At 54.5% G+C, this 24,682-nt stretch overlaps 1 protein-coding gene across 2 annotated transcripts in view; it reads right to left on the bottom strand.

The window, feature by feature from the left end:
• The window catches only part of LOC144726461 (cytohesin-3-like), a 40,210-nt gene that overhangs the window by 2,327 nt on the left and 13,201 nt on the right, over positions 1–24,682 (bottom strand). The window contains exons 1-8 of one of the 2 annotated variants that reach the window (XM_078605194.1): positions 18,334–18,958; positions 9,104–9,195; positions 8,408–8,472; positions 6,482–6,551; positions 3,973–4,091; positions 3,100–3,180; positions 2,503–2,615; positions 1,035–1,183 (exon numbers count right to left, since the gene is read on the bottom strand). In XM_078605194.1, the coding sequence (XP_078461320.1) occupies positions 1,035–1,183; positions 2,503–2,615; positions 3,100–3,180; positions 3,973–4,091; positions 6,482–6,551; positions 8,408–8,472; positions 9,104–9,195; positions 18,334–18,361 (717 nt within the window). In that variant the 5' untranslated portion in view covers positions 18,362–18,958. Of the gene's footprint in view, positions 1–1,034; positions 1,184–2,502; positions 2,616–3,099; positions 3,181–3,972; positions 4,092–6,481; positions 6,552–8,407; positions 8,473–9,103; positions 9,196–18,333; positions 18,959–24,682 lie in introns of those variants that run through there. The other variant, XM_078605195.1, reaches the window with a different exon arrangement.

The raw sequence follows: 24,682 nt of genomic DNA, 5'->3' as shown, positions 1-24,682 counted from the left end.
CACCCATGCAATGGATAAATTAACAGCTTAAGCATGTAAAGACAACTTCACTTCTTTAATATTAATGAAAAATAAAGTGATTCTTACAATACATCTTGTTTGTTTCTATACTCACTATTAAAACAAACCACTCAAGTTTCTTTTATTAAAGATTCCACTAGGTGGCGACAAATTATATTGTTGGATGAAACGTGCTTACGTATGATGACGTAAGCACGTATGATGACGTAAGCACGTTAGGGCGAGCCCTCCCGGAAGCCATAGAGAATGCATTGCAGCGCCACCGTTCGAAAAAAAACATCTCTAAATGTAAGTCTATGGGACCACTCGGGGCGATTCTCAGCTGGAGGGAAATCGCCCAAAAAGAGGCGGTACTCCACAGAACGTAGCATGACGCTGATTGGACTATATCCAGAGGCACAGTGACGGCTAGCGTGACTCTGTGGTTGAATGACATTGGTGGTGCGTCACCCAATCGCCCTAATTAAGAAACCGCCCCTGCCCTCAACAATGGAGAGTTGACTGGAACAGAGGTGGGCACGCTGATGGTTTGAGTAATCGATGACTCCCCCGATCAGCGGTTCAAGAACTCAACCAATCAGATGACGCCGAGACAGACGGATAATAAGTTCCCCACACCTCTCAGCTCACAGATTCCATCTCTTCACATACACACACCACAAACCCCCCCCCCCCATAGCCTTGAACAGACTTCTTGTGGCAAGTGCTGTTCACGAGTTGCACCTATGAAGGCTGGCACGGCACACGAGGGCGTGGGTGGCGATGCTTTTACACGCTGCATCAGGTACTCATTTGAGGCCGAGTCGACCTAGGGGAGGCCCAGGACCGGTTCAGATAATCGTCACTGGTGTTGGCCGTGAGCGGGAATCGAACCCGGGTCGCCAGGTTCATAGCACAGCGTGCTAACCGCTCCACACACGCGCACACGCGCGCACGCACAGACACACACGCGCACACACACAGACACACACGCGCGCATGCACAGACGCACACGCGCACACGTGCTCACGCACCCTGAGCAGCCCCTCGGGGAGGTCCCCGCCAGCGTTGATGCCGCGGTTCATGCTGATGAACGTCTCCACGCCGGGCTTCTCGCGCACGTTCGGGTTGTGGAGGCTCGTGTTCAGCATGATGATCGCCACCGACAGCACGTAGCACGTGTCTGCACGCACGCGCGCACAAAGACAAAGATTCCCCCGTATAGCCTCGAACAGACTGTTGGGGCAAGTGCTGTTTGCGAGCACCTAGGGGGTGGGAGGCCAGCGCCATGCCCGACCACGTACACACAACAACAACAACCGTCACCTCGACGTTTGTGCCAGGCTATGTGCACCTTGAGGCCACGTGAAGTGTCGAACGCCCGCTGGCAGGAGGTCACGGGGCAGACCCACGCTCACACACACGCACGCACGCGAGAATGATGATCGATGATGACCATGGCAGTGATGATAATATTAAGATGATGGTAGCGACGACGACGGTGACGACGACGACGGTGATGATGGTGATGATGGTGACGACGGTGATGATGGTGATGATGGTGATGGTGATGAGGGTGATGATGGTGATGGTGATGATGGTGATGAGGGTGATGAGGGTGATGATGGTGATGATGATGATGGTGATGATGGTGACGATGGTGATGATGGTGATGATGATGATGGTGACGATGGTGATCATGATGACGAAGACGGTGAGGGCGATTCTGCCCACTGGTGGGTGCGCTCGCCCCAGGTTTGCCTGGCGAGGGGAGCCGCTGCCCCCCCAGGTGGGAGCCCTCACCTGGCCGAGCGAACGACCTTGACCCACGTTCTCGGGAGGAGGAGGAGCCGGGCGTGGGAGCGGACGCAGTGCCAGCGCCGTGGCCACAAAGGTCCCTTTCTCATCGTCGCCCCCCCCAACCCCGTGTTTTGTTTACCCCCCTGCCCCCCCCCTCCCCGTGTTTGTGCCCCCCGAGGCCTCGCGTGAAAAGGCCGCTTTGGAAATGCTAAACGAGCGTCGCCACGGCAACCTCGCGCGTAGCGAGCAGCGAGCGCAGAGGCTGGGCAGGGAGTAAATGACTGCGGTGACGATGGTGGTGATGGTGGTGATGGTGGCGATGGTAATGATGGTGGTGATGATGACGATGGTGGTCGCGGTGGTGGTAATAATGTTGGTTTTGGTGAAGATGGATATATGATGATTTTGGTCGTGATGATGATGTTGATGGTAGTGGTGATGATGATGGTGGTGGTGATGGTGACGATAATGGCGATGTTAATGATAGTGATGGTGATTACTCAGCCACAAATCATCTGTGCATGTTAAATACAAATGAACGCGTCGTAATCCTCAGGGTTACTGATTATGAAGGTGAGTTTGAGTTCATTTGATTTGTCACGCGGATGACGAAAGTCAACGGCGAATACATTGAACTTGGATGCGTGCAAAGAAAATCTGGGTGGGAACCTCCTCTAGGTCGACTCAGCCTGAAACGAGTACCTGGGGACTGGAAGACGCCGGCGTTGCACTGGCAGTAGCGGGAGGCGAACGACTCCATCATGCGGTCGATCTTCTGAGCCTCCCCGGGCAGGCGGAAACTCCACAGGAACTGCCTGCAGCATCATCATCAACATCACCGTCAACATCGCCGTCAACATCGCCGTCAACATCGACAGCATCATCATCATCAAAAAAATCATCGACATCATCATCGTCAATATCATCAACATAATCATGATCAAAATCATTATCATCATCATCAACACCATCATCATCAACAACATCGTCAACAACATCGACATCATCTTCATCATCAACACCGTCATCAACACCATCATCAACATCATCATCATCAACACCATCAACAACAACACCATTATCAACATCACCAGCAGGCGCTGGCTCATCCGCAGCAGAGCACCTGCCGAGTCGCGCGAGCGTCCAGGTGCGCCGCGTCTGGCTCGCCGGTGGACTGAGGCCACGTGACCAGCGGCGGCAGCGGCCACACCGAGGGGCATGCCGGACGCGGCGGCGGCGGTGGTGTGCCGGGCCGCGGAGATATTCTCTCCTGGGTCGCGATGTGAGGCCTGGTCTCACCTGAGAGCCTGCACGAGGTTGAGGCCTGCGAACTCGTGCAGCTCCACAAAGGCCTGCAGCACCTTGAGGTTAAACTCATCCCTGTCGGGGGATTGGGATGGGAGGGGGGGGGGGGCACGTGGGGGGGAGATGAGAAGGAGATGAGAGGGGGGGAGAGAGTGGGAGAGGCTGAGAGGGGAGGTGAGATGAGAGGGGACTGCAATGGGAGGGTTGTTGGGAGCCAGGTGGCATAGTGGTGGACAATGGGGGGGTTCAGGTTGGGGGTAGGGTGAGAGTCAGGGCTCGGGATACGGTGAGGAGTAAGGTTTAGGATAGGGGTGAGGGAGAAATGTTCAGGATTGGGGGGTGAGGAGAAAGGTTCAGAATAGGGTGAGGGAGTAAGTAAGCTTGAGGATAGGGGTTGAGTTAGTAAGGTCCAGGATATGGTAAGGAAGTAAGGTTCAGGATAGGGGGTGAGGGAGTAAGGTTCAGGATAGGGGGTGAGGGAGTAAGGTCCAGGATATGGTAAGGAAGTAAGGTTCAGGATAGGGGGTGAGGAAGTAAGGTTCAGGATAGGGGGTGAGGGAGTAAGGTTCAGGATAGGGGGTGAGGGAGTAAGGTTCAGGATAGGGGTTGAGTTAGTAAGGTCCAGGATATGGTAAGGAAGTAAGGTTCAGGATAGGGGGTGAGGAAGTAAGGTTCAGGATAGGGGGTGAGGGAGTAAGGTTCAGGATAGGGGGTGAGGGAGTAAGGTTCAGGATAGGGGGTGAGGGAGTAAGGTTCAGGATAGGGGGTGAGGGAGTAAGGTTCAGGATAGGGGGTGAGGGAGTAAGGTTCAGGATAGGGGGTGAGTGAAGAAGGTTCACAACGGGGGGGGGGGGCGGGGCTCCCTACCGCTCCCCCAGGTAGTCCCCGATGGCCGTCTTGTTGAGGCCTTCTCCCTTGCACAGGAACTGGGCGATGTCCTCGGGCGTGCGCTGCAGCAGCTCGTTCGTGATGAGGAAGTCGATGCCCTGCGGAGCGTCACGCACGGAATGCCGCGCGCTCTCTCAACAAACAGCACGCGGGCGCAGGGTTGGCACCATCCGGCAGGTTGCTGACGCAAAAAAAGGGGAGGTATGGCTCTTGGGCGGTGGTCTTCACCCAGTTTAGCACGTGGTAGACTTCCGTGACGAATATCGTCCATCATAGAGGTTGTTTTTTTTGGGGTTAGATCGCGTAAATATATAAATGTGTCGTTAAAACCCGCCACCACCCGACACAGCCAACTAGTAAGGGCTGTCACGTAAATAGAAAGTGGCCAATTTGTCACTAGTACAGCACACCGGTTGTGTGTTGGAGAGCCAAGCCACAATATTTACAAGTATAGTGTAGTGTATATAGTGTAGTGTATAGTGTAGTGTATAGTGTATAATGTAGTGTATAGTGTAGTATACTAGTACAGCACACCGGTTGTGTATTGGAGAGCCAAGCCACAACATTTACAATCTGAGTACCGTAACTTTTCACCAGTAATTACAACTAGCTAAGGGGGAGGTGGGTGGGGGGGTACTTTGGCCGATAAGACTTAATCAGTGTGAGGGCCGCCACATGTTTGAAACCAGTGGGGGGTTTAACAGCAGCACAACGATGATGATTATTTGGCGGGGGGGGGGGCGGTGTTTTCACTTTTGTGTTTCCCCAGGGTGGTGGCGGGGGGGGAGGAGCGTACGTCAGGGGCCGCACTGAAGGCCCACCAGGGGCCGCCAGTGGTCCCTGGTGGGCCTTGCAATGAAGAACACGGGGCGAGAGAGTTGCTTCTAGAGCGTGCGTTGGCCCGACTCTTCTACGACGCGGTGAAAAGAAGTGGTAGAAGTGTACCCACGTTCCTATGGGGGGGGGGGGCGGGGGGGGGGGCGAGTCTCTTCCATTGGACAAACTACCGGTGACCTCGACTCCCACAGGGGTGATGGGCCGAGTCAACCCTCCCTCCCAGCCAATCAGGACGTGAACTCGCAACCCTTCCGATCGCGAGCCAACAGCTTCTTATGTAAATCACCAGCGCTGTCGTCACAGTACTGGCCACGTGGCCATCCAGCACCCCCCCCCCCAGCCCCTCCCCCAACCCAACATAGCCATTAACCCCTCTTGTGGCCAGACGTTTAATTGCCACACTGGCGGCCGGGCTTCTGTTCCGACCACCCCCATCTAATCACATCGCTGCGCTTAATTACAGCTCGTGTCTTAGGGGTAATGACGGGGGGGGGGGGGGGGGGGAGACTCCTGCCACGCCCCTCCCCATTCTCCCCCCACCGACTCCCTGGGTCTTGAACACAAAAGGATGGTCGGGGCAAGGTTGACAGCTGGGATAGGATCCAATTAACGCAGAGAGGGCTTCCCATTACAGCCAGGGCGGATGTGGAACACACACCCACACGTGTGTGTCTGTACATCCTACACGTGTGTGTGTGTGTCTGTACATCCGGCACGTGTGTGTCTGTACATCCTACACGTGTGTGTGAGTTTCTGTACATCCTACACGTGTGTGTGTGTGAGTTTCTGCACAAAAAAGACAAAGATCCCCCGCATAGCCTTAACAGACTGCTGGAGCAAGTGCTGTTAGCGAGCACCGATGAAGGCCGGCACAGCGCACGAGGGGGGTGCGTGGCCAGCACCACGCCCGGCCGTCTTTGTCTCCCCACTGGCGTTGTTAACACATAACACCGGGTACTCATTCGAGGCCGAGTCGACCGAGGGGAGGCCCCGGGACCGGTTAAGATAATCGTCACCAGTGTGGGCGGCCGTGAGCGGGAATCGAACTCGGGTGGGCCGGGCTCGTAGCGCAGCGTGGCACTCACCGCGGAGTTGCGTGTGGAGTGCATTGTGGGTAGAAATAGGTTCGTGCGTACACGCGGCCTAAGTCACACGAACCGAAGGCGCGTAGAGCGAGGGCAAGCCCCGTACGTTGCACTTCTTTAGCACCGTACGTGGCCAACCGTGATAATTGGAGGTTCGTGGGAGGGGGGGAGGACACAGTGCCGGATCATTCCAGTAGCAAAAGTAGCTACACATATGTAGTAGCGACGGGCCCAGCACTTTCAAGGGCCCCGCGCTAAATACTTTCAAGCTATCAATTCCGGTTCAGTGATTCTGCACTTGCTCTAGTACTATAGTACTATACCGCCTTCAACTTTTATGAACGACTGGGTGTTTAAGATTAGCGATTTGTCGTATGATCTGGCTGTATAGAAAATGAAAAAATACAATTACTTTACGATGCGAGTTAAAAATGTCTGTTTGAATATTTACGTGGTTTTTATTTTATTTAGGGCGCCTTTATAACATATGCTACAGGCCCCGCACTAGCTTAATCCGGCACTGAGTGGGGGGGGGGGTCAGCGATAGCCGCGCGCATCTCAGCCACCTTCTTGTGGTCCATGTTGAATTTCTTTCGCCCGGTCGCCAGCTGCTTGTTCCTCTGTAGCGTCTTGGAGCTGAACGGACAAACAGACAACCAAGAAGCAAACACAAATAGCCGGGTGGGGGGGGGGTTATTTTTGTTGTTGTTGTTGTATAAAATCTACGTAACCTTAAAGTCAATACTTAAAGGGTGCCACTCCAAAAACAAAACCTTCACGTTTGCTACTGCCAAGGTCACGCGCGTCTAATGAGCTTGCGGATTTGTTCGCTGTTGGACCGAAGCCGCCACGAGTTCAGAGGGAAACCCACGATGTTCAGTGGGCACTCAAAGGGGTTGACAGATGCATCCCTGGGCGATACACACGGAGCCATCGTACGAGGCACTGGTTCTTGGCCTGGGGTGCACGCACACCCTGGGGGCGCGAGATGCCCTTTCTGGGGGGGTGTGAGACATCCTCGAAGGTAAATCATCGAAAAGACAAATCAAGCACGGCCACGTAAGTGCCACTACTTTGTGTCGTCAAAGCCTATGTGTTTATTAACGTTATACAAAAATTACGATTGATAACCAAAGGGGTTGCAGGCTGCAGTAAAGGTGAAGAACCACTAGTTTAGGGGCACAGAGAGGAGGAAGCAAGGCAGGCGGAGGAGCACGCCGAGAGACAGGCAGAGGAGCAAGCGGGCCACGCAGAATGAGAGGCCGTCACATTCTTCCTCATTCAGCAGAGGCTAGACCACGAACGATGACGACGGCGGCGGCGGTGATGGTGATGACACAAGCGTGCAAACTTGCTCGCAATGACACTCGGGCGACGAGGAAGGCGCGGATCAGGAAAACAAAGGCACGCGTGGCACCACGGAGTGACCGATTGTGATATAGAAACCACTCGGCACAACACCACGTGCACATTCAACACTTGGCGATCTCACACCCCCTGCCCCTCATCCCCGCCCCCACCAACCCCGTGGGTGGAGGCGTTGAGTGATCAAGGTCTCGTGGGGAGGAGGAGAGGCTAGGGGGTGGATGGCAATGGGGGGGAGGGGTGAAGGAGGGGTTGGGGGGGGGGTAAGGAGAATGGGGGGGTGGGATGGGGGGGAAACAATCTCCCAGATTTCCCCTAGGGGGTGAAATTGGCCTCGAAGCAGTTGCTCCAATTAGTGGATGGGGGAGGGGCCATGGGGGGGAGGGGGCGGGGCCATGGGGGGATGAGGGCAATACAGCCCCCACCCCTCGCCCTTTTGATTCAGTGATTCCCAGATTTCCTGAACAAAATGGACGGCGTCGGTTGCTTTCCGCGCGTCACGTGGGACACGTTTAGCAATCATCAGGCGCGTGCAGCGTGCAACGAGTTAATTTGTATTTGAATGGGGGAGGAGTCAATTGGTGAACGTGGAAAGATGGAGCGTGGTGGTGGTGGTGGAGCGTGGTGGTGGTGGAGCGTGGTGGTGGTGGAGCGTGGTGGTGGTGGAGCGTGGTGGTGGTGGTGGAGCGTGGTGGTGGTGGTGGAGCGTGGTGGTTGGTGGGGAGGGCTGGAGCGCAGTAACCCTGCAGTGGATTATCACGATCCAGATCGATTATCTCGAGCCGTGCGTGCACAGTACACAGACTAAAATGGTAAAGGTGCAGCACTGCAATTTCTCGCTAAGACCACTCCCACTGGAGAGAGCTCTTGAGAGCCCCTCTACTCTAGAGAGTCCCTCTAGAGAGCACGTGGTCTACTCGTGCACGCTCTCCACGCGTGTTGGTCGAGGTGGCAGGGACACCACTTTAACACCTCCACACGTCACCTGCGCACCGTGGGGAGAGATGAGAGATGGGCAGAGGAGAGAGTTGTGGAAAGTAGAGGTGAGAGACGAGGTGAGAGGTAAGGTAATAGACGGGGTGAGAGACGAGGCGAGAGAGACGAGGGGAGAGAGCGGTGCCGCTCACCTCTCCTCGCTGTAGGCGAGCGTCTCCATCTCGCTGATGACCCCGGCTATCTCATTCTGGAGTCGCTGGGGACATACGGACACACACCACACGCACAGCCGCTGTTAGCGAGCACCTGTTAAGGCTGCCGGGAGCGACGGCGCAGTGTTGGCGTGCCGTGCCACGGACCCGGCCACCCGAGTTCAATTCCGAGCCATGGCCAACATCGGTGGCGAGTGATTCCGAGAACCTGGATCCTCTACACTGATCAATATTCACTCACACCTGTGTGTGAGAATGCATACACCTGTGAGTGAGTATGCATACACATGTGAGTTTAAATACACTTATCTGTGTATATATTACTAGATTTGAAGCTTTCGTGACTGCAAGGAATCATATTCTTAGGTTTTTTCGGTAAAGTCACGTAGGTAAACATGAAAAATTAAAAATAATAAAAGTAAAATAAAAAATAAAATAAAAATCACGACGTTTCGGAGGCAACACAAGAAGACGGAAGCTTGTGTTGTCTCTGAAACGTCGTGATTTTACTTTTATTTTTTATTTTACTTTTATTAATTTAAATTTAAATTTTTTACCTACGTGACTTTACCGAAAAAACCTAAGAATATGATCTGTGTATGTGTATGCACACACCTGATTGTATGCTTACACCTGTGTATGTACACTTATGTGTATGCGTACACCTGTACACACCTGGATGTCAGCCAGGAGGTCCTCCTTCCGCTGATGGACATCGTCGAGTTCCGCCAGTTCCTCCGGCTCGTCCGAGGTCAGGGCGCCCGCGGCTACGGGGGGGGGGGGGGGTGCAGGAAGAGGAGGTCAGGGTTAGAGGTGGCGAGATGGGAGGAAGCGTGAGAGGAGAGAGGGTACCGCTGGTGGAGATGGGGGAGTGTGGTGGGGATGGAGGAGGGTGATGGAGGAGTGTGATGCTTGTGGTGGCAGTGGTTCTGGTGGTGAGAGGGGAGTGTGATGCGATGGATCGTGATGACGCGATTGTGACGAGAGCGATGGTGATGGGACACAGTCTGAATGGATGGAGGGAAGGATGGAGGATGGAGGGATGGTGATGGGACACAGTCTGAATGGAGGGATGGAGGGAGGGGGTGTATATTACAAGAAGCACATTTGAGGATGTCATTTGAGGAGCCACCACCCCAAGTCCTCGCCTGCTCACCGTGACCGGGTGACCCAGTGTGTTCGATGTTTTTTGGGGGGGTTTGTTGAAATACACCGATAACTTTTTAGGGTTTTAGGGGGGGGGGGGTGGGAGGATGAGGTGTGACTGGGGCACGGTGGGGGACGGTGGGGGAGGGGGTGAGGTGGGGCCCGGGCAACCCATAAATATTCCTGTTTAGGGTCCCCCAATGAGCTATCAAGCGCCACCAGTGGCCCTCCCATCTCGTCAACATCCACCAACCCCCAGGGAGAGAGACTGCTGGGGGGGGGGGGCGATCGTGTCCCCCCCTCGCGTCGTAACTCGAGAAGCCGGAGCCCCCCCCCCCCGCCTGCTGGCCCGAGTGGCCCTGACCCGGGTCAGCTGACACGTGTGTGTAGAAGCTACACACACACACACAGCATACACACACAGCCTACACACACAGCCTACACACACAGCCTACACACACAGCCTACACACACACAGCCTACACACAGCCTATACACACAGCATACACACACAGTCTACACACACACAGCCTACACACAGCCTATACACACACAGTCTACACACAGCCTACACACACACAGCTTACACACACAGACTATACACATAGCCTACACACACACAGCCTATACACACAGCCTACACACAGCCTACACACAGCCTACACACACACAGCCTACACACACACAGCCTATACACAGCCTACACACAGCCTATACACAGCCTACACACAGCCTACACACACACACAGCCTACACACACAGCCTACACACACAGCCTACACACACACACACACAGCCTACACACACAGCCTACACACACAACCTACACACACAGCCTACACACAGCATGCACACACAGTCTACACACACACAGCCTACACACAGCCTATACACACACAGTCTACACACAGCCTACACACAGCCTACACACACACAGCTTACACACACAGACTATACACACAGCCTACACACACACAGCCTATACACACAGCCTACACTCACAGCCAACACACACACAGCCTACACACACAGCCTATATACACACAGCCTATACACACACAGCCTATACACAGCCTACACACAGCCTATACACAGCCTACACACAGCCAACACACACACACAGCCTACACACACAGCCTACACACACAGCCTACACAGACACACTCGCTGCCAGTTTCATCGTCGTCGTCATCATCAGGTGGCTCCTCTTCTGCTTTTGACTTCTCCCTGCACCAACCACCCCCACCTCCTCTCCCCACCCCACTATCCTCGAGCCATGGGTAACCACCGCTCCGCCAAACTCCGCGTGTCGGCGTGCACGTGTGCGCTGCTAAGCCAGCGGCCAGAGCTCCATCCCCGCTCACGGCTAACGCCAGTGACGATTATCTGAACCGGTCCCGGGCTTCCCCACCGGTCGACTCAACCTCAAATCAGTACCTGGTGCGATGTGCGTGGTGGTGCTGGCCACCCACCCCCCTCGTATGCCGTGCAGGCCTTCATAGGTGCTGCTCGCTAACAGCACTTGCCCCAACGGTGTGTTGAGGCTATACGGGGGATCCTTGTCTTTGTCACAGCTGTGCACGCTGGGGTGTGATGGCAGGCTTCTGCTGCCGCTCGCTGATGATGTTTTCCGATACGTTTGATTGCGAGAATCAAAGGCAATAGTCGTTAACGAAGAAAAATCTCATGTCGGCTCAGATCCGCCTATGACGCAAGCCACCATAGCGTCAAGCGAGTGTGAACGACAGGAAATGATTGGAGAATTAAAACCAAAAATTCGCAAAACTTCGGCCTCGGGCCAACCACACGAGCAAAACAGAAGTCACGCCCTGACCAAGTTACCCTGAACGGCCGAGGAAGGGGGAGGTGGGTGGTGTCAGAGAGAAGACTCATTTCTTTAGAACCGCGTTGTGTGTTTCGTTTCTTGTCTTTCCGCCGCACGTATGGCGCGTAAGAAGTTCAGCATAGCTACATACGTGATGCAGGTGATGGTGATGTCGATGGTTCGGCCATCTGGGACGCTCTTCCTTCTGATATTAGGAAGCTACTGGAGCTATGCACTTTGAGATCATCTCGATGGACAAACTCATTTCTTTGGAACAGCTTTTTGAGTTGAGTTTGTTGTCCTACCGCCGCACCTCCAATTAGCGCGGTTGGCTACGTACGGTGCGAAAGAAGTCCAACATACAACGCTGGGAAACAGAGTGCAGCAAGTGAGCCTATAGGGCGGTAGTTGAAGTATAATTCGGACAACCCCACAACTAAAATACTACGACGTTTCGATCGCAACACAAGCGTTCGTCATCAGGAAGAAAACGGACGAACGCTTGTGTTGCGATCGAAACGTCGTAGTGTTTTCTTATTTTCTTTGAACCTATCGACGTGACTTTACCGGAAGACCCAAGAATATGAATTCCTGCAGTCACGAAAGCTTCAAGTCAAGATTCAACCCCACAACCGCGAGAGGACGGGGCCAGGCAAGCGGAGCTTGAGGTTCAGCCCAAATTGCCACCGTGGCCACCACCCAAGTCAGACGATCGCCCACGAACCGAGCTCCTGGCCCTGTGAGATCCATTCCCGGTGGCATCGCCACCACTCGCAAACTCTGCCTCGTCTTCCCGACGCCGTTGAACGGATCGCTAACCTCGACGCCAAACTACAACCGCTTCCCCAGCCATACGGAGAAGAAGCTCAACTAAACCATTTTTGATCACGAAACTATTGTTATTTTACCAGGTAATGCCCACTAAGCTATTTAGTTATTTTTCAGAAGCGACCTGGCTATCACATGTGATAGCTCAACGAAGTGGCTCATCAAGTAGGGATTTATAGTAGCAGCCAACAACTCTAGACGCGTGATGTTGATTTTAAATGTGGAGGGGAAAACCGGAGGACCCGGAGAAAAATCCACGCACCGGCCATGCACCACTGCCTCCGATCGCGACGTTTCTTAGCCAAGCCCGCTTATATTATCATTATTAGAATTATCATAATAAAAATTATTAGAATAATTACTTTTAGTATAATACAATAATCATTATTAGAATGATAGCCTCGAATTTACGAATCTACTTTCGTATACTGAAGTATCTCAAAGCGCTGCACGGATAAATTAAACTGCACTCACAAGTACAGAAACAATCTAAGCGAACGAGAAAGCTGACAACGACATCAATGACTACACTCGAAATTACAATCAACTGAGGATCTATGATGAAAGCGAATAATAAAAATAATAATGATGATGACAGAGTAATCCAATCAGTCGTCAACATCGGTTTTCAAATTCAACATAAGTCATCGTGCTTAACCTGCGCATGGCGTCTAATCCGCGCGGTCCTCTCTCTCTCTCCGTGTCCAAGCGTGCACCACCCCCGCTCGTCTTGCCGCGCCACTCTTGAGCCACAGACGAGAGAGTGAACCCACCAACGTCTCCGCTCCTCCTTCAGCCGAGGAGGAGGAACGGCGACACGACTCGATCTGTCTCTCTGCTGAATCCCTCTCATCGTGGCCAGCAGCAGCAGCAGGCGATGTTGGCATCGAGCTCCCGAACCACGTGTTGCGCTCCTTCCCCGCACCTCTCCGACGAGCACGGTTGGCTAGGTACGGTGTGAATGAAGTTCAACATACGGAGGAGGAATAGAATGGAATGGAGCCTTTGCTCCGTCCCATGTCCTCTGCCCGTGGCCACGTTTCTGACAGCTAACTTCAGAGCAGGAAACACTGTAAACCACGTTTTATTTATTCAACCAGGTGACCTGGCCACCAACGGAGAGCTCAACGAAGTGGTTTATCATCACGTGGGGATTTATAGCAGCCGCCACAATACTCTGAACGAGTGTTGCAGGTGACAGGCACTGAGTCGCGTTTCTCTCTCCCTCGTGTTCACCTTCTGAAGCGCTCGCTCGTCACCGTGGCGTGCGCGATGACCACCACCAGCACCACGTGACTTTTCTTTCGTGTTGTGCGCGGTGCTTTTAGCGCCACAGCGCGTGGATTTGTAGCGTTAATTTTCATTTGTTTGCTGGTGACTTTGTGTATTTCATATCAGAATCGTCTCCAGTGCTTTTGCTGCTGGCGGCAATAAAAGCTGTTTAAAAGTCAAAAGTCTCTCTTTCCTCTTCTTGGTTCTTTCGGTAAAGTCACGTAGAAGGGAAATAATAAAATAATAAAAATAAAACAATAAAATAATTCTCACGACGTTTCGGCCACAACGCAAGCAGCCGTCCTCAGGTGAAGAACAGGTCTGTCGGAAAGACAGCATCTTTCCGACAGACCTGTTCTGTGGCCGAAACGTCGTGAGAATTATTTTATTATGCTTTCTTTTTATTATTTTATTATTTCCCTTCTACGTGACTTTACCGAAAGAACCAAGAAGATGAATCCCTGCAGTCACGAAAGCTTTAAATTGAAATCTCTCTCCTCTCTCTTTCCTCTCGCTCCTCTCTCTCCTGTAGACGCGTCGGAGGCTCGTGGCTTCTCAGGTGACGACTTCAGACCTCCGAACGCGCGTTCCGACCTCTCCTCTACCCTCAGCCTGATTCTATCTCACGCAGGGGTACAGTGCCATATATTTATTTTATAACATCTATACAAATATATATTCTTCAATCCAACCGCTAGAAAATTACTCGTAGGTTTTTTTCGGTAAAGTCACGTAGGTAAAAAATAATAATAAAATAAAATAATAATAAATGAAGAAAATTCATGCCATAGCGGAGTCGGGCGCATGGCGCGTGCGGGTAATCCCTTACACCCCCTCCCCCCGCTTTACACGTGCGAGAGTGTGTGTGTATGTGTGTGTACGTGTGTGTATGTGTGTGTACGTGTGTATGTGTGTGTACGTGTGTGATTGTGTGTAGTGGGGAGCGGTGGTGTAGCGGTTAGCGCGCTGTGCTACGAACCTGGCGAACCGGGTTCGATTCCCGCTCACCCAGTGACAATTATCTGAAACGGTCCCGGGCCTCCCCTAGGTCGACTCAGCCTCAAATGAGTACCTGGTGCGGTGTGTAGTAAACATCGCTCCTGGGGAGACAAATGCGGCCGGGCGTGGTGCTGGCCGCCCACGCCCTCGTGTGCCGTGCCTTCATGCCTTCATAGGTGACCCCTAACAGCACTTGCCCCAGCAGTCTGTTAAGGCTATACTGAGGTGGGGGGGATCTTTGTCTTTGGTCTCGTGCTGTAGCTCAAGACTAAGGCGCGATTTAGTTCCCCCTGCCCACAGTGAGGCTACAGATCCCGGGCACACACAGCAGCGTCTCTCTCCGAGCCCTTCATAGACGCCCCTCTGTGAGGTCTCTTGCTGAAGGCGATACCCGCCGCGAGTGACGCCTCCCATCGGCGCTTTACAACGCGACACAAAGTGGACTCGAGCGGCCGCAGAGACGCGATCTGAGTGCCGCGTGTGTCGCGCACGGCGCCCTGAGCACACGGGGCGCTTTGTGGGCGCAGGTTTCAACACGCGGCGCTGATAGGCACCGACGCAGAGGCGGCCACGTCGTCTGTAGACCCCTTGTCTCCAAAACCCTGAGCCAAGCCCGAAGCCAAGAACATGAGCGAGATGAAACCCCAAACTAAATACCCTAAACCTCGAAATGTACTGGATACTGCTGCTGCATCTGAGCTGCACGTGGAAGACAACATGATGATGCTGATGATGATGATGCTGATGTAGGTCAGAGAAGAAAACTGGAACCATTTGGACACATGTGTAGGATTGTCAACGACAGGGGCATTAAAAGTGGCGTTGATGTTCGGAGAAATGCTTGGGACCGGAAATAGAGAAATACCTAAGAGAGGATGGCTTGATGACGACATCACGAGATATCAGTGCCCGGAAGATGTGGCCACTACTTGAGCCATCTAGGCACAAGACGGAAGAACGTGGTCGCAAATGACACCGACGGACTATCTGCCCATGGAACGTGATGATGATGAACCCAAGTTCATAATGCAAGACCCTGAATTTAACCCCAACTCAATGCCCTGTCTCAAGACCATGACCCAAATGACCCATACAACAGTTCTTAATCAAGGCCACGATGACCTCAGGAACATATTCCTGTCTCCAGTTCATCATCATCATCTTCATCATCACCCCTTCCACCAGACCCAAACTAGCAACCACGGGGCGACCACCACACAACCACGCGGCCACCACCTTCGGCAGTAACCGCCCAGCCACAACCACACAGCACAACCAAAATCCTTCCACAACCAGTAACCCATCACCACATGGTCACAACTATCCACCCACAACCGCATGGCTACAACCTCCGAGGTACAATCACATCGGCCACAACCACTTAGCCACAACCATAACCACACCCCGCCCAACCACAACCACATCCCCCTGTAGCCCCAGTGCGTAGTTGTCTCATGGAGAAAACAAAAATCAGTCATACGCAGAGGGTGTCAGGATGGTCTTGAGCTTAGCCTGATGTCAATAGGTCTCTTTATATGTCTCAATAGGAGTTTATAGGTCTCTGTGTGGGTGTTTGTTGTCTATGTGCGAGTCTATGAGTCTCTGTGTGCGTCTATGGAAGAGAGGAGAGGAGAGGGGGAAACGGGAAGGTCAGGCATCTCAGTCTGCGGGTCTCTATGCGGGTCGATGGGTCTCTAGACGAGGTGATGGGTCTCTTACACGAGCTCAAGGCTCTCTGTGCGAGTCGGTGGGTCTCGATATGAATCTGTGGGAGGCAGAGAGAGAGACGCAGTCGTGGCCAGAGGAATATTCTGGTGAGCAGTGAGACAAAGGCGGCCGGGCGGGCGGGCGTGGTGTTGGCCACCCAGCCCCGTCGGCCTTCACAGCTGCTGCTGCTGCTACTTGCCAACAGCACTTGCCCCAGCAGTCTGTTGAAGGCTATACGGGGGGGCTCTTTGTTGTGTGTGTATGCGCGCATGTTTACGGCGTCAGGGAATGCATCACGAGGTGGGGGGGCTGGGGAACGCGCGCGAGAGGGGGGGGGGCTGGAGCACGCGCGCAATGCTCCCCCGTATAGCCTTCACATAATGATGGGGCAAGTGCCGGCACGCCGCACGAGGTTTCCAGGCACCACGTGGCCTCATTTGGCTCCCGAGTGGCGATGTTAACGACGCATCGCACCAGCAAACCAATTGTTTCAGGCTGAGTCGACCTAGGGGAGGCTCAGGACCGGTGTCAGATAATCGTCACGGGTCTTGGTGGCCGTGCGGAGGAATCGAACTCGGGTCGGCGGGTTCGTAGCACAGCGCGCTAACCGCTGCACCACCGCTCCTCCCCCCCCCCCCCCACACACAGGGTTAACGTTTCGGCTTGGAAACAAATTCTACTTCTGCGGTGAAGCTTGGGACCGGGGGTTAAGTTAAGGTCAAACCTGACGAATGTCAAAGGTTAGTGGACCACAGCCGGGGGGGGGGGGGGGGGGTTACTCTCCGGGACAGGGCTGACGAGGCAGTTTGCCGTGGGGGGGGGGGGGGGTGGCACGTGCCCCCCAATGATCCGATCGAAATCCCTAATTTCGATCGTGTCATTGGGGTTTATTAGTAATAAATCGGCATTTTGCGACCCCCACTGCCACTGTGTAGCATATGATTACGTGCCAGGGACTCTATGAGATGATAGGACAATAGTCTGAGTCCATAATTGTCAAAAAAGTAACGGCAAAGCAGTTATAAGTGACTCAGAATTGTGCGCAGTTGAGTATACAGGACACGACTTCCCTGAAGGCATCGACAGCTTCAGCGAGCGCGATGCCGATCACACGACGCGGTTCGAATTCGATCCCCGATCGATGGCTGCGCCATCGCCGCACACGCGTCGAATAAAAATCAAGGGACAAGTCCTTACTTACTAACAAGTCCTTACTTGCTAACAACTCCTTACTTGCTAACAACTCCTTACTAACAACTCCTTACTAACAACTCCTTACTTGCTAACAACTCCTTACTTGCTAACAACTCCTTACTAACAACTCCTTACTAACAACTCCTTACTTGCTAACAACTCCTTACTTGCTAACAACTCCTTACTAACAACTCCTTACTTACTGACAACTCCTTACTCGCTAACAACTCCTCTATCATTTTTCATTGCTGGGGGGGGGGGGGGGGGGGGGGTTGCCCCCCTTCTACCTGAACATCCTGGCTCCGCCATTGGAAGGGGAGCAGAGTCAAGGATGTGGACTCCATATCGGGGATGAGAGGATGGCGGTGATGGTGATGATGATAACAGAGTGACGGTGGTGATGATGATGATGATATAGTGACGGTGGCGACGACGATGAGAGGGTGGCGGTGGTGATGTCGATGGCGAGAGGGGAGGGAAGAGGGGGGAAACGAGAGAAGGAAGAAGCGAGCAGATGTTATCTGCACGATGGAACGGCGTCTGTTTTCACAGGGGGCGGGGAGAGGGGAGGGGGTCCCAAGTGGGGGGGGGGGACGCGGCCACACACAAGTCACGTGGTTTACGGCAGGCTCTAGCTGATGTAGCTTTGGAGGTGATGACCTCAAGGCCAGGATTGTAACTATGGCTCGGGCCAGTGCTTACTCCCAGCCACGGCAGTCCGTCAACGCCACATCCATCAAAGGTCCCCGACCGTACAGCCTACAGCAGACTGCCGAGGCAGGTTTTGTTAGCGAGCACCCATTGAGGACGGCACCCGTCCAGCTCCCACCCAAGACTCACGTGCCCAGGGTCCCAGCCCGAACTCCCAGGTCCTACTCACCCAGAACCCCCCACTCCCAGATCTCCCACCCCCACTCCAAGGTGCCCCACCGACCTGAGACCCCAGCTGCTGCAGACACCATCTCGGCTGGGACCTCCACGAGCTCCTCCTCCTGCTGCTGATGATGCTGCTGCTGATGATGATGTTTGTGCTGCTGATGCTGCTGCTGCTGTTGCTCCTGCCGCGACTTATTCTGCTGCTGCTGTTTGTGTAGCTGATGCAGCTGTTGACCTTGCTTGTGTCTGGCGCTCTTTGCGTTGTTGCTGCTGCTGCTCTAGTTGCTGCTGCTCTAGTTGCTGCTGTTGCTGCTGCTCTAGTTGCTGCTGCTGTTGCTGCTGCTCTAGTTGCTGCTGCTGCCTCTGCTGCTGCTGCCGCTGCTCCAACAACAGCGATTCGGAATGGCGAACAAGACCCAAGGCGTGTCTCACCCCCCACTGCGTCTCTCCCCGTCTCCGCGTCTCTCCCTCTCTGCACCGTCTCTCTTTGTCCGCGTCCCTCTGTCTGTCTGCCTGTGTGTCTCTCTACTCTGCCTCCTCTCCGCGCGTCTCTCCCCGCGCCGCGTCTCCCGCTCCGTTCAATCTCCCGTGCGTCCCTCCGTCTTCAGGACGCGGCGGCTCTGACTGACTCCCTCGACTTTCCCCACTTCGCGGAGCCGTGGGTCAGTGACATCATCGCGCGTGGTGGGGGGTAAGGAGGTGAGGGGGGAGGGGCAGGGGGAGGTGGGGGAGTAGGGGCGGGGCGGGGGGGAAGGAGGTGGGAGCAGCCGGGCGTCATCACGAGACGGCGCTCTGGTGAGGAAGCGTAACCCGCCCCCACACTTCTGGAGGTGCAAGGGTGGGGGTGAGAGTAGGGGGGGGGGTGAGAGGGTGGGGGTCAATGTGCAGAGCTGCAGACGTGACCCGGGGGAGCGGGAAGTGGCGGACAGACGTTGGGGGTGGGGGGCAAGGGGCGGGGCGGGGGGGGCGGTAAATTCCCGTTCATCATCGGCAGGATGATCATGTCACAGCCAGCAGCACTCATTATCACTGGAACACCGGTGAGTGAGTGAGTGAGCTAACGAGTAAATGAGTGAGTGAACGAGTGAATGAATGGGTAAATGAGTGAATAAATGAGTGAGCGAACGAGTAAATGAGTGAGTGAGTGAATAAATTAGTGAGTGAACGAGTAAATGAATGAGTGAATGAGTGAATAAATGAGTGAGCGAACGAATAAATGAGTGAGTAAATGAGTGAATAAATGAGCGAACGAATAAATGAGTGAGTGAGTGAACGAGTCAACTGAATTGGGTGAATGAAGTCGTCAATGGGCGAATGAGTGCTTTCATCACCGAGCAACGGAATGAATAACCCAGCGAATTGACGAACGAGTGAACGAAAAAAAAATGACTGTGTGAATTGCTGAGTGGGTGAGCGAACGAGTAACTGACTGAATGAGTGACACGCACGTGAACGCACGATTGCGTTAAACAACAAAACAAAAGTGCGTAACCGAACGAGTGAAATCCACCGAGGGAATGTCTCAACGAGCTTGACGGTTGACGAACGAACGAAGGAAGGAAGGAAGGGGAATGAGCGAACCAACCACCGAACGAGGTTCGAGAGCGACTGTCAACTCTGCTGCCCGCACCGGCGGCTTGTGGCGACACGTGGCACCCACGCGCGCAGGCCCTCACCTGCCCCTCACCTGCCCCTCAGCTGCCCCTCACCTGCCCCTCACCTGCCCCTCACCTGCCCCTCACCTGCCCCTCACCTGCCCCTCACCTGCCCCTCAGCTGCCCCTCACCTGCCCCTCACCTGGCTGACGTCACCCGCCGCCCGGATGAGGGATGGTGAGGGGCGGGGGAGGGGTGCGGTCAGGGTGTTGAAGCGTGGGGGGTCCCGGGGGGGGGGAGTGGGGGTGGAGTGGGGAGGGGGTCCCAGTAGACCGCAACATGCCCCTGGGTGCAAAAACGCGACAACCGGCTACTGATACTGCTGCTGCTGCTGATGATACTGCCGATACTGCTGCTGATGATACTGCTGATACAATAGTCTTTGGTTCTTTCAAATCTAGACTGCTGATACTGCTGCTGTTGATACTTCTGATACTACTGCTGATGACACTACTGATACTGCTGCTGCTGATACTGCTGCTGATGATGATACTGCTGATACTGCTGATACTGCTACTGCTGCTGATAATAGTGCTGCTGATGCTATCCTTACTGCCAATAATACTACTGCTAATAATGATACTGCTGATACTGCTGCTGATGATACTGCGGCTGTTGATGATGTCACTGCCGATACTACTGCTTGCTGCTGATACTGCTGCCGCTGATCATGATACTGCTGATGATCATGATACTGCTGCTGTTGATGTTGTTGTTGTTGTTCCTGCAAGTGCTGCGAACCCAACGTGTGTGGATTTTCTTTCCCAGATATCCACAGTCCCAGAACAGCAGCCGTGGGTAACGCACTCGGCTGCCTACCGATACGTGGACATGCGGTCCCGTTTACACCTCCCCCCATCTACCCACCCACTCACATAGCTACCCACCCACTCGCACAGCTACCCACCCACTCACACAGCTACCCACCCAATCACACAGCTACCCACCCACTCGCACAGCTACCCACCCACTCACACAGCTACCCACCCAGATAGCTACCCACCCAATCACATAGCTACCCACCCAGATAGCTACCCACCCACATAGCTACCCACCCACTCACACAGCTACCCACCCAGATAGCTACCCACCCACTCACATAGCTACCCACCCACTCACACAGCTACCCACCCACTCACATAGCTACCCACCCACTCACATAGCTACCCACCCACTCACACAGCTACCCACCCACTCACACAGCTACCCACCCACTCACACAGCTACCCACCAACTCACACAGCTACCCACCCACTCACACAGCTACCCACCCACTCACATAGCTACCCACCCACTCACACAGCTACCCACCCACTCACACAGCTACCCACCCACTCACACAGCTACCCACCCACTCACACAGCTACCCACCAACTCACACAGCTACCCACCAACTCACACAGCTACCCACCCACTCACACAGCTACCCACCAACTCACACAGCTACCCACCCACTCACACAGCTACCCACCCACTCACACAGCTACCCACCCACTCACACAGCTACCCACCCACTCACACAGCTACCCACCCACTCACACAGCTACCCACCCACTCACACAGCTACCCACCCACTCACATAGCTACCCACCCACTCACATAGCTACCCACCCCCTCACACAGCTACCCACCCACTCACATAGCTACCCACCAACTCACACAGCTACCCACCCACTCACACAGCTACACACTCACTCACATAGCTACCCACCAACTCACACAGCTACCCACCCACTTACACAGCTACCCACCCACTTACACAGCTACCCACCCACATAGCTACCCACCCACATAGCTACCCACCCACTCACATAGCTACCCACCCAATCACACAGCTACCCACCCACTCGCATAGCTACCCACCCACTCACACAGCTACCCACCCACACAGCTACCCACCCACTCACATAGCTACCCACCCACTCACACAGCTACCCACCCACTCACATAGCTACCCACCCACTTACACAGCTACCCACCCACTTACACAGCTACCCACCCACTCACACAGCTACCCACCCACTCACACAGCTACCCACCCACTCACACAGCTACCCACCCACTCACATAGCTACCCACCAACTCACACAGCTACCCACCCACTCACACAGCTACCCACCCACTCACACAGCTACCCACCCACTCACACAGCTACCCACCCACACAGCTACCCACCCACTTACACAGCTACACACTCACTCACATAGCTACCCACCCACTCACACAGCTACCCACCCACTCACATAGCTACCCACCCACTCACACAGCTACCCACCCACTCACACAGCTACCCACCAACTCGCATAGCTACCCACCCACTCACACAGCTACCCACCCAATCACACAGCTACCCACTCACTCACATAGCTACCCACCCACTCACACAGCTACCCACCCACTCACATAGCTACCCACCCACTCACACAGCTACCCACCCACTCACATAGCTACCCACCCACTCACACAGCTACCCACCCACCCACACAGCTACCCACCCACTCACACAGCTACCCACCCAATCACACAGCTACCCACCCACTCACACAGCTACCCACCCACTTACACAGCTACCCACCCACTCACACAGCTACCCACCCACTCGCATAGCTACCCACCCAATCACACAGCTACCCACCCACTTACACAGCTACCCACCCACTCACACAGCTACCCACCCACTCAAATAGCTACCCACCCAGATAGCTACCCACCCACTCACATAGCTACCCACCCACTCACATAGCTACCCACCCAGATAGCTACCCACCAACCCACCCATATCCTCCCCCACATGCTCACCTACCCACCAATCAACCCATCCGCATATCTGCCACTTACCCACGTATCCGCTACCAATCCAAACACCGACCACTCCACCCCCTATGTTTGTTGAACTTCTTTAGAACCTACCCATCCACATATCTACCTGCCCGCCCACCTACCTACCCTCTACCTAAGCACCCAACTACCACCAACTACCCACTATTATCTCCCCACCCACCTATCGACTCACCCACCTAACCCTACTCGTTCCCAGGACGAGGCCAAGTCAGTCCAACGTTTACCATAAACCGCACTTCTCTTTTCACGAGAATCAGATTCTTTCCGAAACTCCGTCAACACAGCGTGAAGTGACACATACAACCAGACAAAGATCCCCCATATAGCCGACACCAGCCTATCGGGGCAAGTGCTGTGTAGCGAGTAGCACGTATCAAGGGGAGTACGGCGCACGAAGGGGTGGCGTTGACATCACCACGCCCGACCGCCTTTATCTCCCCAGTGCTAATGTTTTACACACCGCAGCAGTTACTCATTTTAAGGTCGAGTCGACCTAGCGCAGGACCCAACACGTGTTCAGGAATTCGTCACTGACGCTGGCCACACACACGTAGCGATACACACACAGGGATACGCTCACACACATACATACCTACAAAGACACATGCACAAATACACAGATGCCCTGTATAGGCTCTATAACATCAGCCCCATCACCACCCCATCACCAGCCCATCACCATGCCCCCCATCACCATCATCAGCCCCATCACCATCACCAGCCCCCATCTCATCAATACCCCCCCCATCACCATAACCCCCGTCTCATCACCAGCCCCATCACCATGCCCCCCATCACCATCACCAGCCTCATCACCATCACCAGCCCCATCACCATCACCAGCCCTAGGCTGGCACGGACGCATCGACGGCGATCGACTCGATCCCTCGCACCGCTCGCATGCGGGGAGCGGTGGTGCAGCGGTTAGCGCCGCGCTGCGCTACGAACCCGGCGACCCGAGTTAGATTGCCTTCTCACGGCCAACACCGGCGACGATTATCTGAACCGGTCCCGGGCCTCGACTAGGTCGACTCGGCCTCAGATGAGTACCCGGTGCGGTGTTGTAAAAACATCGCCGCTGGGGAGACAAAGGCGGCCGGGCGTGGTGCTCGACACCCACCGCCTCGCGTGCCGTGCGGGCCTTCGTAGGTGCTCGCTAACAGCACTTGCCCCTACAGTCTGTTACAGGCTACACGGGGGATCTTTGTCTTTGGTGCACGGCGCGCTTCCGTGACATTTACACCTGTGGCCAACAAAATAAATCCCGGAGCACACGCGACGAGGTGGAAACAACGAGAGATGTAAACAAACAAACAACAATCAGCGTGCGCATTGTGCATCGGATCGCGAACCCGAATCCCGACAATTCATCGACTCACTGGGAGGCAAAGTGGTGGGGGGGGAGGTGGGGGGGGGGAGGTGGGGGGTGGTGGTGGGGGCGGGGGGTCTACCCACCCCTGCCTCATCACGTGATCGTTGGCCATTATGAGCCCGGCTCAATTTCGCGTTTTCCTTGGAAAAAAAGAGTCCACAGTGCTGCGGAGACCTGCAGCCAAATCCGTGCAACCCCCCCCCGCCAACTCCCTCCGGACGCCCCCCACCCCCCTCCTCCAAATAAACAAAACTCCCCCCCCCCCGCTTCTACCGAACAGCGGTGAGAGTCGTGTTCGGGGAACATTCCAACATAACCGCTTCCAGCGTCGGGTCCCTCTCCTCTTTCTCCCACTCTTTCCTCTCTCCCACTCTTTCCTCTCTCTCCCACTCTGTCCTCTCTCTCGCTATGTCTCTGTCTCTCTCTCTTCTTCGTCTCTTCATTTCCTCCACTGTCTCCTCTCTGTCCCGTCTCCACTCTCTCGCTACTCTTTCCCATTCTCTGCACATCGTTTCATCTCTGCACCCCCCCCCCGCTGC

Source organism: Lampetra planeri, chromosome 23 (genome assembly GCF_965212315.1).
Source record: "Lampetra planeri chromosome 23, kcLamPlan1.2.h2, whole genome shotgun sequence".
NCBI lineage: Eukaryota > Metazoa > Chordata > Hyperoartia > Petromyzontiformes > Petromyzontidae > Lampetra > Lampetra planeri.
The sequence above is the reverse complement of the archived record's forward strand: the minus strand, read 5'-3'. Positions and strand labels throughout refer to the sequence as shown.